A 16,888-nucleotide genomic window follows, 5' to 3' on the forward strand; every position below is an offset into this window, starting at 1 on the left:
ACAATGGGAGAAGAAGTGGTCACTGGAAGGAAGGGGAAATCCAAGCAGAGAAATTCTCAGAATTATGTCTCTAAGGTGCATATTGCTAGAGCCTTCACTCTGAAACTATAGATAACATTGACTATAGATGGAACCCAAATTATACTATTTTGTGACTCCAGCAGTTGAATTCTGCCAGAAGTATACCGTCCTAGGCATTCTAGAAGACACGAAGTGGCCTGACTACCTCTATTGTGATAATCCTTGGTTCTACGTCTTCATAAGTGATCTTCACTTTTTTGGCCGCCTCTCTTGCATGAGCATAGGTGTCAGCAGCCACAGTGCAGACAATCTGACCCACGCAAATCACCTGCAGAAAAGGCACATGTCGCCATTAGCTAAGGCACAGAATCATTAAAAAAGGAATTACTGTTCCCACGTTCTTACATTTACCCACTGGGTTCTTGTGACCAAAAGAAAGATTATTTTCTACCTATGAGAATAAAATTTTTTTTAAAGATTTTATTTATTTATTTGACAGAGAGAGACACAGCTTGAGAGGGAACACAAGCAGGGGGAGTGGGAGAGGGAGAAACAGGCTCCCTGCCCGCTCGATGTGGGACTCAATCCCAGGACTCTGGGATCATGACCTGAGCTGAAGGCAGATGCTTAACGACTGAGCCACCCAGGCGCCCCTACCTATGAGAATAAATTTAAAACACTGGACTGAGTGGGATTTAGAGGGTACAAAAACTGGGTACAGAATTTAATTACCTGGCTTCTATCTTCAGGTGCATTCCTCACTATTCCCATTTTGCACACTTTAATCCAGTCATCCTGAAATTCTATTGGTTCTTTTAATGTCCTATGCTCTATATTGCTTCTATGGTTTTCACAATTTTTTTTAAGAAGCCGTCTTTGACAGGGCTTATGGCATATGATCAGAATCTCAAGAGGGTCCACAATTCAAGAGAGAATTTGAGAATCACTGATATGGAGTCCTTGGTTCTCTGTAAGTCTTTGTGACGTGAACATGAATCCACAGATATTAGAGTCATAAACAATAGTCATTTTGGTGTTTCTAAATGAGCATTTGAATAATAGGTCCCATACAGATCACACACCTCATTCTGCGCATAGAAGACCTCTCCCCAATGGTTATTATCTCCTGGAACGTCCTCTGCTGTTATCACATCAACAACACCTGGAAGGGCCAGGGCTTCTGAAGCATCAATTGATCTAGGAGGGAAAATTCGAAAGTGCACATCGAAGTTGCAGGGGTGAGTTCAGGGTACAATATAAATGATTCCTCAAACGCAGGGAAAAACTACAATGGACCTCACAACTAAATCATGGGACCAAATTCTATGTTGAAAAGTGCCGATGTTTAGCAGGTGTTTCGACTCTTGGCATTAGTTTCTTTCAAGAATTTGCTTAAAAAAGGACTGATTTCCACTCAGAAGAGGAAATGAATATTCTTAGTTGATTTAAATATATAATAAGTTCTCAATTTTATTTATTTATTTACTTATTTATTTTTAAAGATTTTATTTATTTATTTGGCAGAGAGAGAGCACAAGCAGGGGGAGTGGCAGGCAGAGGGAGAGGGAGAAGCAGACTCCCCGCTGAGCAAGGAGCCCAGTGTGGGACTCCATCCCAGAACCCTGGGATTATGATCTGAGCTGAAGGCAGATGCTTAACCGACTGAGCCACCCAGGCGCCCCATAAGTTCTCAATTTTAATGTAAAATTGTGAACGCATTCCAGTAATAAAAAGAAACATCTTTTATTTCCTTACATGATCTTTGCATGAGTTCTGGTGCTGGTGGTTACAGCCAGGAAGAGTTCTTGGGCAATAGGGGGCATGTCATCGCTAAATACAGCCTCCCCTGTGGCATGTTTGATGGCTGATTGGTGCATGACTGGGTGGCCGACGGGGTCTTGTGGGGACTGGTAGGGATCCACACACTGTCAATGAATAAAGCAGTTATTTTACTTCCAGACATTCTCATGCACTGAAAATTGGGTCTGATATATCTGGCTTACTCACATGTCAAGAAAAATTATAGGCAGTTGGTATCCATATCTGTGAGTCAAAGTTAATAAATGTCCATTGAGTACCATGGTAAGAGATATATTCTGGCTATAATCTACCCCCTCACCTCTCCAAAAGGAAGACACTGTTCTCATCCTTAAAGATTCTACAAGCTTGTAAGGGTATCATAATACACACAAACACACATTAAAATAACATGATCAACTTCATATAGCAATAAAGAACAGTTTATACAGCTAATATGGTGCAAAGAAAATACACAAGTTCCTGGGGGATTTAGGATGGCTTTATTAAAGCAAGGAAGGCTTCCTAGAAGTAGTGAATGTAGAGTTAGGTTTTGAAGAAAGGACAGGCATTCACTAAGAAAAGGAGAACATTTTAAGCAACAAAACTGAAATAGTTGAGGAGGGACATTTAGAATCTAATTCCTTATGAAGTCTGGAGTAAAAGCAAAGAAGCTAAACCAAGCAAATAGTGAAATTGTATGTGAGTGACAATGGGTAATGTCGGCTGGCTTTGGTAGACATGACCCTTACAAATAATTAAAAATATAGCTATTGAAAAGAGGGAGATATATGCATAATGCATGCATCTGAATGCATAGAAAGATTAAAAAATAAAAAACTCTCCCCACTGACCTGGAACATCTGAATTCCTTGGGGTGTTTTTATGGGGAAATCTTCTAGAGCACTCATGAACCTTTCTGGGATATCAGAAAACTTCTGGGGATCCTGAAAAGAAGATCATTTCACATTTAACTTTACATTCTGAGTCACTAGCTTGGAGAAACACATGTAGAAATAGGTTATCCGGGATGCCTGGGTGGCTCAGTCGTTAAGCGTCTGCCTTCGGCTCAGGTCATGATCCCAGGGTCCTGGGATCGAGCCCCGCATCGGGCTTCCTGCTCAGCAGGAAGCCTGCTTCTCCCTCTTCCACTCCCCCTGCTTGTGTTCCCTCTCTCACTGTGTCTCTCTCTGTCAAATAAATAAATAAAATCTTAAAAAGAATAAAAAGAAACAGGTTATCCCATTTATTCTCCCAGATCTGCTGGGAGAGAGCCCTGAGCTTCGAGCTCCCTAGGCTAGCAGCAGCATGACTATATCTGCTCATGCACACAGGAAAGTGAATGCTATTTCTAGGAAGTGGAGACTTCCTTTATGACCAGCTCTCCTTTCGAATGGGTGGAAATATGTGCACTTCCAAACAGAGGCTGTGCTTTCAAGTCTGGGCCAATCTTCTGGGCATATATCTCAAAGAAGCAACTGAGGGAGCAGACGAAGATTAATCTACAAGTACGTTCAGCTACAGATCATTTGTCATAGTAAAGAAACTAGAATTAACCTACATATCCAATAAGAGGGAACTGACTAAACAAATTATGGAACATCCATAAGATATAATATTTTGCAGATATTAAAAATAATTTTATAGGAGTGTATTTATGGACATTAAAAACGCTCATGAATTATAATTAAGTGAAAAAATGGATTACAAAAATTTATGTACAGTATGATCCCTTTTTCTTGTTAAAAAAAGAAAAGAGAAATATATATGTATGTATTCCAAATGTTAACAGTTTTTATGGTAGGATTATTGGCTTACAGTTGATTTTTAAAATTTTTGCTTCTCTGTTTTTGCATTTTCTATAAAGATAGAATATATAATCATAATCTGTAAGAGAACATATGATAATATATAAGAATAGAAAACAAGAGACATATATTTAATAAATTATATGTAATAACATTAGATATACACAGATTATATACATATATACTGAATATATGTAATAAATAAGTATATACAATAATTTATAAAGAATATTATGATAATGCTAATAAATAATGTTAATAAAAATGATAAAAAGGGACTGGCTGAACTAACAGAGTAAAGCTTTCAGCCTTAAAAGAAATGTGTGTAGCCATTTATCTGCCATTTTTGGGTCAGCTCACGACTTGTCATGGGGACACTCATAGTCAGGGACCATATTCTGAGAAACACTGCCTGTGAAGGTCATTTTAAACTAGGCTAGGTAAGAAAAAAACAGTTAAAAAACCAGAAGCAATCTAAATATCCAAAAATAAGGAACAGATCAAATAATGGCTATCCATAGACACATCATGCAACCATTATGTCATTTTGTCATGAAGAATATTTAATGACACCGAAAGCTGTTTGTTACTAAGTGAAACAAGCAAGCTATGCTAAACAGTTCTATAGATGTATATGTGTGACATATATATACACACATCCATAAAGAAGAGCCTAGAAGGATACACACTAAAATGTTAATAACAGTTATCTACAAGTGATGGGATTACAAAGGATTTTCTCTTCCTTTTTGGCTTATCCACATTTTCTAAATATTAAAGAAGGTATTGTTTTAACAAGAAAATTTTCTTTAAAATAGGAAAAGATGTTACAATTTCATTACTGAAATGACATTGTGTATTAGTATTATCACACAACCTATAGGACAAATGTAATAGCAAGACTGTCCCCTTCCCAGCCCAGGAGAGAAGGAGAAGGGAGAGGGCGGGAGAGGGACAGAGGAGGCTGGGAAGCACCACAATGCGGCTCCATCCCTTCCTGATACCCTTCCTGCAGTAGGGCAGGAAAGGGGAAGTCCTTCATGTGCAGACTCACGCTCAGAATGTTAAGGCACTCAGAGGCCCAGAGAAGTCACTTACCATTTTATTCAGTCCTCGCCTCACTTTGAGGTAGAATTTGAAGAGCAAGCTGATGATGAGGGTTCACCTGTACTCTACCATACCACCCTCAGCTGCTGGCGGAATGGGAATCTCCTCCAGGACCCATCGGCAGGCACCACTCAGCATGTGGTCATCCCAGAGCCTCGTAGCAAAATTAAAAAATTTTTAAAAAATGTAGTTATAAAATTAAAGAAAAGAAAAAAGAGAAGAATGTAAACACACGTCACAGGAGAGGGGAAGACAGACTAAACTGACAGAGCAAGGGAAGATGGAGAAAATCTGTATTCATCTTTGAAGTCTGGACAAAATACCCTCTGATCTATCACTAGATTTCTTTAGAATCTGGTGCAGCGGTTTCCAATTTCCTAACCATCCTCCTTTATTATTATCTGTAACTCCATGGCCTGGGAATGTTGACTTTAGCTCAGAGAGCTGGGGTAACAAAATACTAAAATCAGAGTTTCCCAAGATCTGGAACTTTGTCTTGTTCATTGTTGCATCCCCAGCAAACAGGCCATGCCTTGCACTCACATACAGGCTAATGACCAGCACATGACCCAATTATTGATGATAGTTGTAACATTTTCACAAATGAAAGTTTCTTACAGAAATGTTTCGAAAGCATCGACTCATTTTAGTATCCGAGAAAAAAAGCTGCATTAAGTTGCATTGCATGGTTGACAATGAATATTATGGGTAGATAAAAATTATTGTAAAAGCACTGGTGGGAAGAATTTTTAAAAACTTACTTTCCAAACACTAGAAGCAATGAGAGTGATAGGAGGAAGGCCATTTAAACTTTTAGACTATTTCATCTTCTTTCTCTGGTGTAAGGACATTTTCAGATGTCTTCGGGTACAGTATTAGAAACATTTACTTATTTTGCTGGTTAATTAAAAATGAAAATTTGATGATATTATCTACTTAGATTAATTTGTACATTCATCTTATTATAGAAACTGCAATAAAAGAATTGTATCTTGAGGAAGGTTGGCTTTTGGGTGACTTTTATTTTCTTTATAATTCTTCCACAGTGCTTAAATTTCCTATATGATTATGTAATATGTATGTAATCAGAAAAAAATTCTCCAACTGTTATTTTCATTAAAATATTAAAATACAAAGTCCTGAGTTTCATATCCAGATGTGCTGGGACATACCTCCCAATGAGCTGCTTGCATGTTTGGCTTGCAGAGACAACAGTGGGGCCAACGCTTCCATAGAACATTTTAAGGTCCTTAATCGTGTCTGTACCATCTTCAAACTTCACACTCATGCCGGCATTGACAATGGCAAAAGCATTCTCTTGACGTTGGGCCAGCCGGAGTCCTGACACAAAGTGCCACTGGAAACCGAAAAACACTCAGAATATTTAGTGTTCTTCTCCACTGTCTGCTGTATAGCAATAACTCTGATGAACAGCTATAATGAAAAGGATCCTGTAAACAATGCTTTTTACCACAGTGTTGGCTGTGAGTACTGGCCCCCATGCTTTACAAGTACTAATAGTTTATCCTCAGAGCAACTGTCCTCATTTCTAATTTACTGTTGAGGAAACTGAGAGGTTATGTAACTTGTACAAGGTCATACAGTAAGTGGCAGAATTGGGGTTGAAATCTAAGCAGTCTGGCTCCAGAGTTGGTGGTCACTTACTTTCAAATCTGAGTCACCACATGTGGCCTCAGGCAAGTGATTTGAACTGTTTGGGTCTTAATTTTCTTTAAAAATGAGAAGGTTGGGTTTGATCAGATGGTGCCTCCAGGGCTGCTGAGAGGGGTAAGGGAAAATCAGGAGGTGTGGTACCTCTCAGGATGAACTACAACACCTCCACTTTTAACTGTTTTAGTTTGGCATTCTACATAAATTTCACGTGAATGAAGAATTTTACTCTTAAAAAAAAAGGTTGGAAACCACTGGATCACATGGTCTTCAAAGTGCCTTCCAGATTTCAATCTCTCATTCTAGGTTTAATCTCATTACTACTGTGAAATATTAGAGCCACGAAGTAGGGGAACCTCTTTGTGTGGCCAGCATCTTGCTGGGGGTAGGGGTGCCACTGTGGACCCTGCCAAAGATAAAACACTTTTGATTTAGAAAGCAAAAGTGATAAAGAGATGCTTGAGACACATTTGATTCTATTTAGTCCACTGTACTGACTGGTGGGGACTTTCCTCCCTATTCCTGTTGCCACCACCCTCATGCTCACCCACCTGAATTACAGCATGACTGCATTAGCCTCTTAACTAGCCATTCAACCTTCAGTTTCTCCTCCAACCAGCTTATCCTCTATTTTTTTATCTTCTATTTTAGATTGGCATTCCTAAAATACCATTCTCATTAAGATTTTACCTTGCTTTAAAGCCTTCAAAGAAGGCTGTCTGCTAGAACATGTGCAAACCAACTCCTTGATGGAACAATAGATCTGCTTGGTGATGGAGCCCCAGCCTCCCTCCCAGCCACATCTCACAGGGCTGCCCCAGCCCCCTTGCCCTGTTGTCTGGCCTCCAACCTGCCATTCCACCTAGCCCCCACCCCCAAGTTGTTCTCCCGCCTGGAATGAGCACCCACTTCTCTCTACTGATCTTTGCTCTACCCTAGCTGCTTTCCCTCCCTTTTGAGCAACACCAAAGGAGGACTTCTCCCTGTCACTGGAACTGCCCTGGCTCTTTGTGCACCTATTTCCTGTCTGAGATGATTAGCTATTTCCAATTTCAAGCCCTTCTTCTCAGATCTAGAGACCTTTGAGGATAGGAACCCATGTCTTATGAATACATGGAGCGTCTTCTGGATTCAGCACTGTGCTTGGCATGTCGAGTGGTAGGTAGTTAATACATAAATACTTTTATTTAAAGTGGTTAATAAATGTTGGTTGATTTGGAAGTATCTTTATGATCATGAACTTTAACTTGCTATAGATGAAACTGATTATAAATTTACTCAATCTTGGCTAAGATGAATATTTATCTGAAACCAAAAATTCAACTCCTCACACAAAGGGCTCTCTGTTTGCAGAGAGATAGGGCTCACAGAAATGTTATTCTTTAAAAAAAAAAAAAAAATTATTTCAGTATAGTTGACACACAATGTTACATTAGTTTCAGGGGTACAACATAGTGATTCAGCATCTCTATACTTTATGCTGTGCTCACCACAAGTGTAGCTCCCATCTATCACTCTACAACATTCTTAGAATATCAAGAAATTTTTTCCTTTAAAGTTCTTTTAAAAACAAAAGAAAAAATGAATATAATAATAATGAGTATATAACACTGAATGATATTTGGGTTATTTTCATCTTTATACGAAGAAGTCTTATTTTTTAAAATTTTATTTTACTTTTTATGGAGGAAGGGAGTCACAAAGGCAAAAGTGCCTAGGGTCCAAGAAAGTCACAATGTTGCCCTGATATGAAAGCAAAACAAATGGTTCTCTGAGAATTTGCCCCTTCCTAAGAGCAGCCCCAAAGTCTCCCTGCAGGGTAAGCTGAGCTCCCTCTGGGTGGGCAGTGAGCAGGAAGCCTTTACCTGAGTAGAGTGGGGAATATAAACAGATAACACAATCTCTTCCGATTTAAGGCAGGCCTCAGGCGATCTCTCAAGGAAATGGCCGTTTAAAGGAATCTGCCGGTCTCCTTCTATTAGAGAAAATGACCTTGATTAGAATGAATTTATCAAACAGGAGAATACATAGCAAGGGATAGGTATGATGCATCTGGTGGAAAGAGAGAGTGCAGGCTGGAAGCCAGAAGATGTGGTTTCTGGTTTCAGAGTCCAACCTGGGTCACCTTAGGCAAGTCACAGACCCTTTTGGGGCTTCTGGTTCCTCATCTGTAGAACTACATGGCTGGACCAGATAATCTGAAAAGTCTTTTCTGGGGGCGCCTGGGTGGCTCAGTCGGTTAAGCGTCTGCTTTCGGCTCAGGTCATTCTCTTGGGGTCCTGGGACCAAGCCTAGTGTTGGCCTCCCCGCTCAGCAGGGAGTCTGCTTCTCCTTTTCCCTCTGTCTCTAACCCCACCCGTGCTTGCTCTCTTTCTCTCTCAAATAAATAAATAAAATCTAAAAAAAAAAAGAAAAGAAAAGTCTTTTGTGGTTCTTAGCACGCATTATACACCACTCGCAAATTTTGGCCTTGAAGAACTTTAAAGCTATTTGGAAAGAACATAGTACAATGTGTTTCACAAGTGGGAAAACTGAGGCCCAGAGATCCAGAGAGGTTAAATGATCTGTTCAAAGTGCTAGAGATGGGACAAGTGGCAGAGGTGAAATGCCTGATATATAGCTTTTTTTTCTTAAACAGTTTACAATACTCTCTTATTTGATCCACTATACTTTTTAAAATGTGATTTTTTCCTTTCCTTTCCTTCTTTCTTTTTCTTTTTTTTTTTGAGAGAGAGGGAGAGCGAGCATGCATGTGAGCTGGGGGGGAGGGGGCGGAGAGGGAGAGAGAGAAACCCAAGCAGGCTCCCTGCTCAGTGCAGAGCCTGAGGCAGGGTTCAATCCCATGATCCTGAGATCATGACCTGAGCCGAAATCAAGAGCTGGATGCTCAACTGACTGAGTCACCCAGATGCCCCTAAAAATGTGATTTTAATCAAAGAGGGGTATCTTACATCAATAGCTCTATGAATAATATGCATTTATTGTTATTTCACTAAGTTTAAATAATTTTCCCTTGGCAAAGCTCAAGCTGTCTCTGAATAAAGAGAGAAGTAATGAGTAATATGCCCCACAAACTTGATTTTGTTTAGAATGAAAAGTCCTAGAGGTGCCTTGCTGGCTCATTTGGTAGACATGTGACTCTTTATCTTGGGGTTGTGAGTTTGAGCCACACATTGTGTGTAAGATTACTTAAAAATAAAGTCTTAAAAAAAAAGAATGAAAAATCCTGTAAGAAAAATTTCCATCTTTATAAAACTTTGAAATGAAATGTGCTATAAAGCTTTAAAACTGCAGATACACATCTCATTTAAAAAATGCTTTGATACTACAATTTGGACTGTATATAAATGTGGCCAAATAGTTAAGAAAAATTCTCAGGTGCAGTAACTTATCTGATCTACAAGATATAGCACATCTGAGAACAGAATAATTGATCTCAATTTCATCCTTACATTTGAGGTAATACAGATATAGCCTATATATTTGGTGAGTCTAAGTTAGATATACTTGGGTTCCTAATTCATGGTTTATGAAAGGAGCTACATAACTGAGTGACAATTATAAAACAGAATGCCTAAAGCTTATCTCTTACCTTTAGATATCAGATTGATGGTAGCGTTTCCTGCTGCTAAAATGGGATTTAGGTCAGAAAAATTAGGTCTGCTCACCACATGTCCTCCTAAAGTCTAAATAAAAAAAGATAACATTTTTTAAGCTAGTTACTTGACAAATAAGGAATTATGTGTACAGGGATCTTGTGTAAGTTTTAATTTATTTTTTATTTTTTATTTTTTAAAGATTTTATTTATTTATTTGAGAGAGAGAGAATGAGAGACAGAGAGCATGAGAGGGAGGAGGGTCAGAGGGAGAAGCAGACTCCCTGCTGAGCAGGGAGCCTGATGTGGGACTCGATCCCAGGACTCCAGGATCATGACCTGAGCCGAAGGCAGTCACTTAACCAACTGAGCCACCCAGGCGCCCCCCAGTTTTAATTTTTTAATTCTCTTCTTTGTTTCATAGAATGATCTGGTACTGGTTTTAGGGCAACTAAATAGAGTCAGGCCACATATTGTGCAAGATTCCCACCCCTGACCCCAGTTCAAACTTATTGGAAGAAAATTTCTTTGAGAGCTGACCCTAGGATGAGTGTCCAATAACATGGGGGGAAGTGGGGACTGGACTCTGAGCGAACTCTAAAGAACCGGGATATGTAGCATTCTCACTCAAAATGCTTGCTGTGCTGCTGTGGGGTGGAATCCGTCTGTTACTCCAAACCATCAACAGAGTTGCTTCAGACATAGGCTTGAATGAGAAACTTTGAGGGGATGGTGGGCAAGGGGTGATGTTGAGAGGAATAACCTGGTCCAAAAAAGGACAGAAGATGCAGAAGGTGGAAACACATAGTGAATTTTGAGAACCAACAGAAATAAGGGCAGAGACAATCAGGAGAAATGCCCCACACCAAAGTCATGTGTGGAATGGGCAGTGGTCCAAACCAATTACTCTTAAATCTTAAATAATAAGGAACCCTCAATAAGCTAGACAACTGGGGGGCATCAAAGAATAGATATGTGGGATGCACATGTTAAGAAACTGAGCTCAGTGCAAAGGTTTAAGACAAGAAACAGCCATAAAAGAGTATTTTCGAGATGTAGGCTCTTCTTACTCTACCTTGGATAAGACATATTTCATAGCCTGTTAGGGCTGGACAGTCCATGCGGTTGAACTTTAACTCTTTTTTTTTTTTTTTAAGATTTTATTTATTTATTTGAGAGAGAGAATGAGATAGAGACAACACGAGAGGAGAGAGGGTCAGAAGCAGAAGCAGACTCCCCGCTGAGCAGGGAGCCCGATGCGGGACTCGATCCTGGGACTCCAGGATCATGACCTGATCCGAAGGCAGTCGCTTAACCAACTGAGCCATCCAGGTGCCCCTGAACCTTAACTCTTAAAATGAAAAAAACAGTGGCTTAAAGAGGTCAAGTGGCTTCTCCAGGATCATACCATTCATGGGTGAGAGACTGGGTTTAGAATTTGGGCATCTTCAGACTCCAGTACCATAATCTTGTGATATAATATGCCATTTCTCACTTAAGATACACACATACATGCAGTGTGGTAACTCTCACTTTGGGCACATACACACACTCACACTTACATTGTAGGGACTTGTTCGACATTGATTGGGGATTCCTCTTCAGAGTAACATTTGCTAAACTGAACACACTGTGTGACTGTCTATAACTGTGTCTTCTTTCATATCACACTAGGGTGCATACCGCCATATTCCTTATCTGAGCTCCAGCAAGGGTCCTCAGATGCTTCAGGAGAGCACGGTAAGTCTTAGTCTTCTCCTTTGGTTGCTCCAAAACAGTAAGGTGTAAGGCATCATTCAACTGGGCCAGGCTGCAACCTGCACCTATTGTCACTCCTGAAAATAAGACAGTGGGATATAAACTGAAGGTGAATTATAACAAGATGTATGGACTACATAGAAATAATCTTTCAAGTATATCTTCTCTTTTTATATTAACTTAGAAAAATGAAAGGTAAAGATATTTCTGGCAATTTGCTTTATTCCCAAATATTAAGTACCAAATTCTTTTTCTCAGTCATGTATACAGTCACACGTGCCACACATTTTAGGACATACCAACCACAGATATCTGAAACTCATTACTGTGTTAATTCCCAATTTAGTGTTTTCCTGAATAAATTGATCAAATATAAAAATTTCAGTCAAGATTCTATAAGACTTTCGTGTTTTTATTTTTTTAAGATTTTATTTATTCATTTTAGAAAGAGAGAGCGAGCGAGCAGGGGGAGGAGCAGAGGGAGAGGAAGAGAGAGATAATCTCCAGCAGACTCTGAGCTGAGCACAGAGTCCCATGTGGGGCTCGATCCCATGACACTGAGATCATGACCTGAGCCAAAACTCAGAGTCAGTGCTCAACTGAGCCACCCAAAGCGCCCTGATTCTATAAGGCTTTTAAAAGATCATTAAGTCTAAATGGGAAGTGACCTACACATTTGCATTGCTCATTTGCCCTTCTTCTACAGCCATCTCTTCATATTGTTCCCTTAACAGAACAACAAGAATAGACACTTGTCTGTACTTTGGGTCAGTTTTGCTTGCAAGTGTGCTTTCAGGGAATGCTTTGAGTAGTGATGTCGTCTAGTTCATACATTCTCAAGGAAGGTAATACCAGCCCAAAAGGGGTGAAGAAAATCTTACTCTTTTGATGTATAAAGCCCTGATATACATACTGTACATAAACAGATATATGGTCTATCTATGGTGTTAAAATTTCGTGGAGGGATGATTAGGGGGAAAGTGTCTATTGCTCCCTAGTGAGGCAATAATGAAAAGGTTGAGAAACATTGACTTAGTGTTATAGGCTCTCCCTCCTCCCCAGTCCCTTCACTCCCACCCCACCCTAACCAAGTACCTCCACACCTTACTTCCAACCCTCTCCTGTATCAGCCTGGCCTCCCTTTGCCCCATTTCTTCCTATGAGTCCACTGATACGAACATTCCAACAGGTTAAAAAAAAAAATGAATGGGCAGATTGACTTAAAATTAGCAGATCAGAGGGGAAAGCAGATAATTTCTCATTTGATTTCTATTTACTCATTGGGGAGAACTTTACTTTAAAGTAGAATTTTTATCTCCTAGGTGGCACCTGGGTGGCTCAGTTGTTGAGCGTCTGCCTTCGGCTCAGGTCATGATCCCAGGGTCCTGGGATCGAGCCCCGCATCGGGCTCCCTGCTCCGCGGGAAGCCTGCTTCTCCCTCTCCCACTCCCCCTGCTTGTGTTCCCTCTGTCGCTGTGTCTCTCTCTGTCAAATAAATAAACAAAATCTTTAAAAAAAAAATAAAATTTTTATCTCCTATACCCTGTTATCTATTCAAATGCTGAGTTTGGATATGTTTCTCAGTTTTATTCAGTGCATTATGTGGAAGGAGAACTTGACTAGAAGTAAGAAACCCTGGAGTCTAGTCCTGATTTGATCATGTGTTAGCTGTGTGAAGTTGGGAAATTTACTTAACTCCTTTGATTTTTTTATCTTCTTTAGGAGAAAGGAGATACCAAGGCTACCACCTGCTATCTCTGCCTTCCAGGACTGTCATGAGGATTAAAAGAAACAAGAGATGTGAAAGCATTTGGTAAATTGTGAAAAGACTATAAAAATAAATAAGATAGTTACAATTAAATTTTCAAATTTTGTGTCCCAGAATTTTTTTTTGAATATGTGTGGGTATAAGCTGAGCCTTGAGCAAATTTATGAATCAGGCACTAATATCTGGCAAGAACCTTTCCTACAGGTCAGCCAATGTCTTAAGTCTCCTTATTCAGTCAATCTCTCTATATCTGGACAACCAACATGGCATCTTCCCACCATTATGGCTCCTAGGACCATGTAGTACTCAGTGGCATAGCTGAAATAATTCAGTTTGATAAAACTCATAGAGGACACATAGTAGATGCTCAATAAATATTTCTGAAAGAACAAATGAGGTCGGATATTCTATGAAGTGCTCAAATAAGCCCAGTGCATATAATTACTCATAGCCTATCAACAGCCAAGGAAAAAGAAGGTTCATACCATCATCTGTGTAGTCCACAAAATATAGTTCTGGAAGGCCAAGTGGAGATATGAAAATTGGATGGAATTCATCTCTGAATTTAATGCTGGGTCCTTAAGGAGAAAAGCATTTAAAGTAATTAGAAAAGGAAGTCAATGGGTGCTAACAGATGTTGCTCACTGATAATCCAGAGTGAAAATTGTGACACAAACAACACCATTTGCAAAAGAAAACAATGTAGCATTCTAAAGGACCATAGGTATCAATTAAAATGAACTACATTTCCGAAGAGTTTAAAAAGAGAGACAGATGTCTAGATTACCTGAGTTAGACTAAGGAACATGCTTAAAAACCACCCACCCACTGCAGTGTTCCCCATAATGAGGGGGGCCTCAGGGAAATTGGCTTTCAGCTCCAGAAGGTCATTGAGGGTCACAGGGGCAATCCAGGTGGTCCTCTCCCCCTGGAATGTCAACCTTCTCTTGTTTGGATCTTCTGCCATTCTCTGCAGAGAAACAAATCCAACAGGCTTTTGAGTAAGGCTGCTGAGTTACATGCCATGAGTATATCCACTGCTCTGGTTGTCCAAATGGTCTGATGGGTCATTTTAGTTTTCTGAGGTGACCTACCTTGTATTGATCAGGAAAGGATGGCCTGTTTGAAACTACTTAGACTGATAAGATCCATGTGGGCACCACTGAATAAACATCATAATAGGTATCTCTCTATCAACAACTACATATAGAGTAGAGCAAACTCTATCTATATTTGTGAAGTGAGTGTCTGAAGAGGAGGCATCATGGAAAATGAAAATGAAAGTGTCTTAGTTAAAGGGCCAGGCTTCTTGTTCTAGGTCTGCCCTAACAGTGACTCAAAGGGGCCTCATTTTTGGGGATTCGGTGTTTCGGTACGACAAAAATTGCTTATAGGCAAAATTATCCTTGAAAAATCTCTTAAATCATTCACCAGGTATAGTGTAAATTGTTTTGTTTTTTTTTTTTACAACTCTCTCTTTATATATACACACATATATATGTCACGTGTGTGTGTATACTCTTTATTTTTTTAAAGATTTTATTTATTTATTTATTTGAGAAAGAGAGAGAGAGAGAGAGAAACAGCATGAGAGGGGATAGGGTCAGAGGGAGAAGCAGGCTCCCCGCCGAGCCGGGAGCCGGATGCGGGACTCGATCCCAGGACTCTGGGATCATGACCTGAGCCGAAAGCAGTCGCTTAACCAACTGAGCCACCCAGGCGCCCTGTGTGTATACTCTTTAAATAGTGAGTCCAGGGGCGCCTGGGTGGCTCAGTTGTTAGGCGTCTGCCTTCGGCTCGGGTCGTGGTCCCAGGGTCTTGGGATCAAGTCCCGTGTCGGGCTCCCCGCTCAGCGGGAAGCCTGCCTCTCCCACTCCCCCTGCTTGTGTTCCCTCTCTCGCTGTGTCTCTCTCTGTCAAATGAATAAATAAAATCTTTAAAAAAAAATAAAAATAAATAAATAAATAAATAAATAAATAGTGAGTCCAAGTTCTCACACTCTGAGGGGTGTGTGGGGACTGTGACCCTCTGGGAAGCCAGTAGAATCATATCCCCCATCTCATGTTCTCTTCTGAGCATAGTCATGGAATGCAATGATGAACATACACGCTATTTATATTATTCTATTTCTCCCCACTGAGTTGAAATCACAGAGGCTAATAGTAAGAATAATGTAATTCCATTATAATAAGTATCATTTACAAAATATCTTTAACATATCTCACAGTGTAGCTGTGTGACCTTGAATAAGTTACCTATACTCTCTGAGCTCAGGATCTTTGACTGAAGGGGTGAACCAAAGCATGTCTGAGGTCCTGGCAGTACCAATCTTCTAAGCTATCTGCTTGAAATTATTTATAGTGGAACCAAAGAATTCATAATGTGGGTTATCACACTGGACACACTTCCAAATTCTAATGTCTAAAACTCAGTAATTCCAGAGCATACTGCAAAAAGGCTTGTACCACGTCATGTTATGAAACAACAAAAGTAAAGCGTCTTACTATTAGTTCAGGAGGGAATATAGGTTCCTGGGATGGATCCAAGGGCTGGAATTCATCTTCATTATACAGTTTGGTACACATCTCAACAAAACAAAACAAAATACAAATAGAACTTCAGAGTTACTGAAAGATGTACAGGAATTTCTAAGTGTGAGACTTCAGAGTCAGGACCATACCTCTGACACCCCGGACACAAAATGGAGGTGCCAGAGTCACAGAGTATCCCTGAGTGGAATTCTTCCCACCCTCAGAGGACTGTAATGGTTTCCTGGGCAGATTTACTGGACTCTGGGCTTCCTTATTTGGCATCAGGAATTAGGTTTTAAGCTTCTATGCTGGGTCTCAGGTATTATTAACAGATACTTATTTGCCATGAGCATGAAGATGCATTGCTTACATCTCTCATAGTACTTGTTGAGGGGAAGGGTGCTGGTAAACCAGAATAAGGCACAGAAAATTGTAAAGCTTCTGAAGGAAAATGCTTCTGTGGTGATTGGCCTCATGAAAGTCATGGGCCTGCTAATTTTTGAAGCATTTTAAGACTCTTTACTTCCTGAATTCACTTCCTTTTACTTTACTCACCGAAAAGAACAGGAAATGAATACATTTGCATTTATGTGGGTATTTTTCAGTCAATCCCAACTGAAGGAGAACACCAGATACTTACTTGTTCCTGTCTATTTACAAAAGACCTCTCTTCTTGATCCATGCAACATTTTCCTGATCCTTTCAGTCCACAGACAGTTGATTCCTTAGGAAGTAATGCAAGAATTTAAAATAAATTCATTGGTCAGGTCTTAAAACATCAACCGCAGTACTTGCAGTCCCCAGGCCCCACAGGAGTGATGGAAGAAGTAA

At 39.9% G+C, this 16,888-nt stretch overlaps 1 protein-coding gene across 1 annotated transcript in view; it reads right to left on the minus strand.

The window, feature by feature from the left end:
- Positions 1-16,888, minus strand: part of LOC102743641 (aldehyde oxidase 4-like) — a 56,643-nt gene that overhangs the window by 26,388 nt on the left and 13,367 nt on the right. Inside the window, 13 exon segments of the mRNA XM_081815390.1 lie at positions 227-349; positions 1,104-1,218; positions 1,777-1,946; positions 2,673-2,765; positions 4,725-4,887; positions 5,906-6,090; positions 8,270-8,379; positions 9,997-10,090; positions 11,684-11,835; positions 14,012-14,104; positions 14,352-14,496; positions 16,031-16,111; positions 16,698-16,781. Of these exon segments, the coding sequence (XP_081671516.1) occupies positions 227-349; positions 1,104-1,218; positions 1,777-1,946; positions 2,673-2,765; positions 4,725-4,887; positions 5,906-6,090; positions 8,270-8,379; positions 9,997-10,090; positions 11,684-11,835; positions 14,012-14,104; positions 14,352-14,496; positions 16,031-16,111; positions 16,698-16,781 (1,608 nt within the window).

Source organism: Leptonychotes weddellii, chromosome 3, assembly GCF_054177405.1.
Source record: "Leptonychotes weddellii isolate Sample4059 chromosome 3, ASM5417740v2, whole genome shotgun sequence".
Taxonomy (NCBI): domain Eukaryota; kingdom Metazoa; phylum Chordata; class Mammalia; order Carnivora; family Phocidae; genus Leptonychotes; species Leptonychotes weddellii.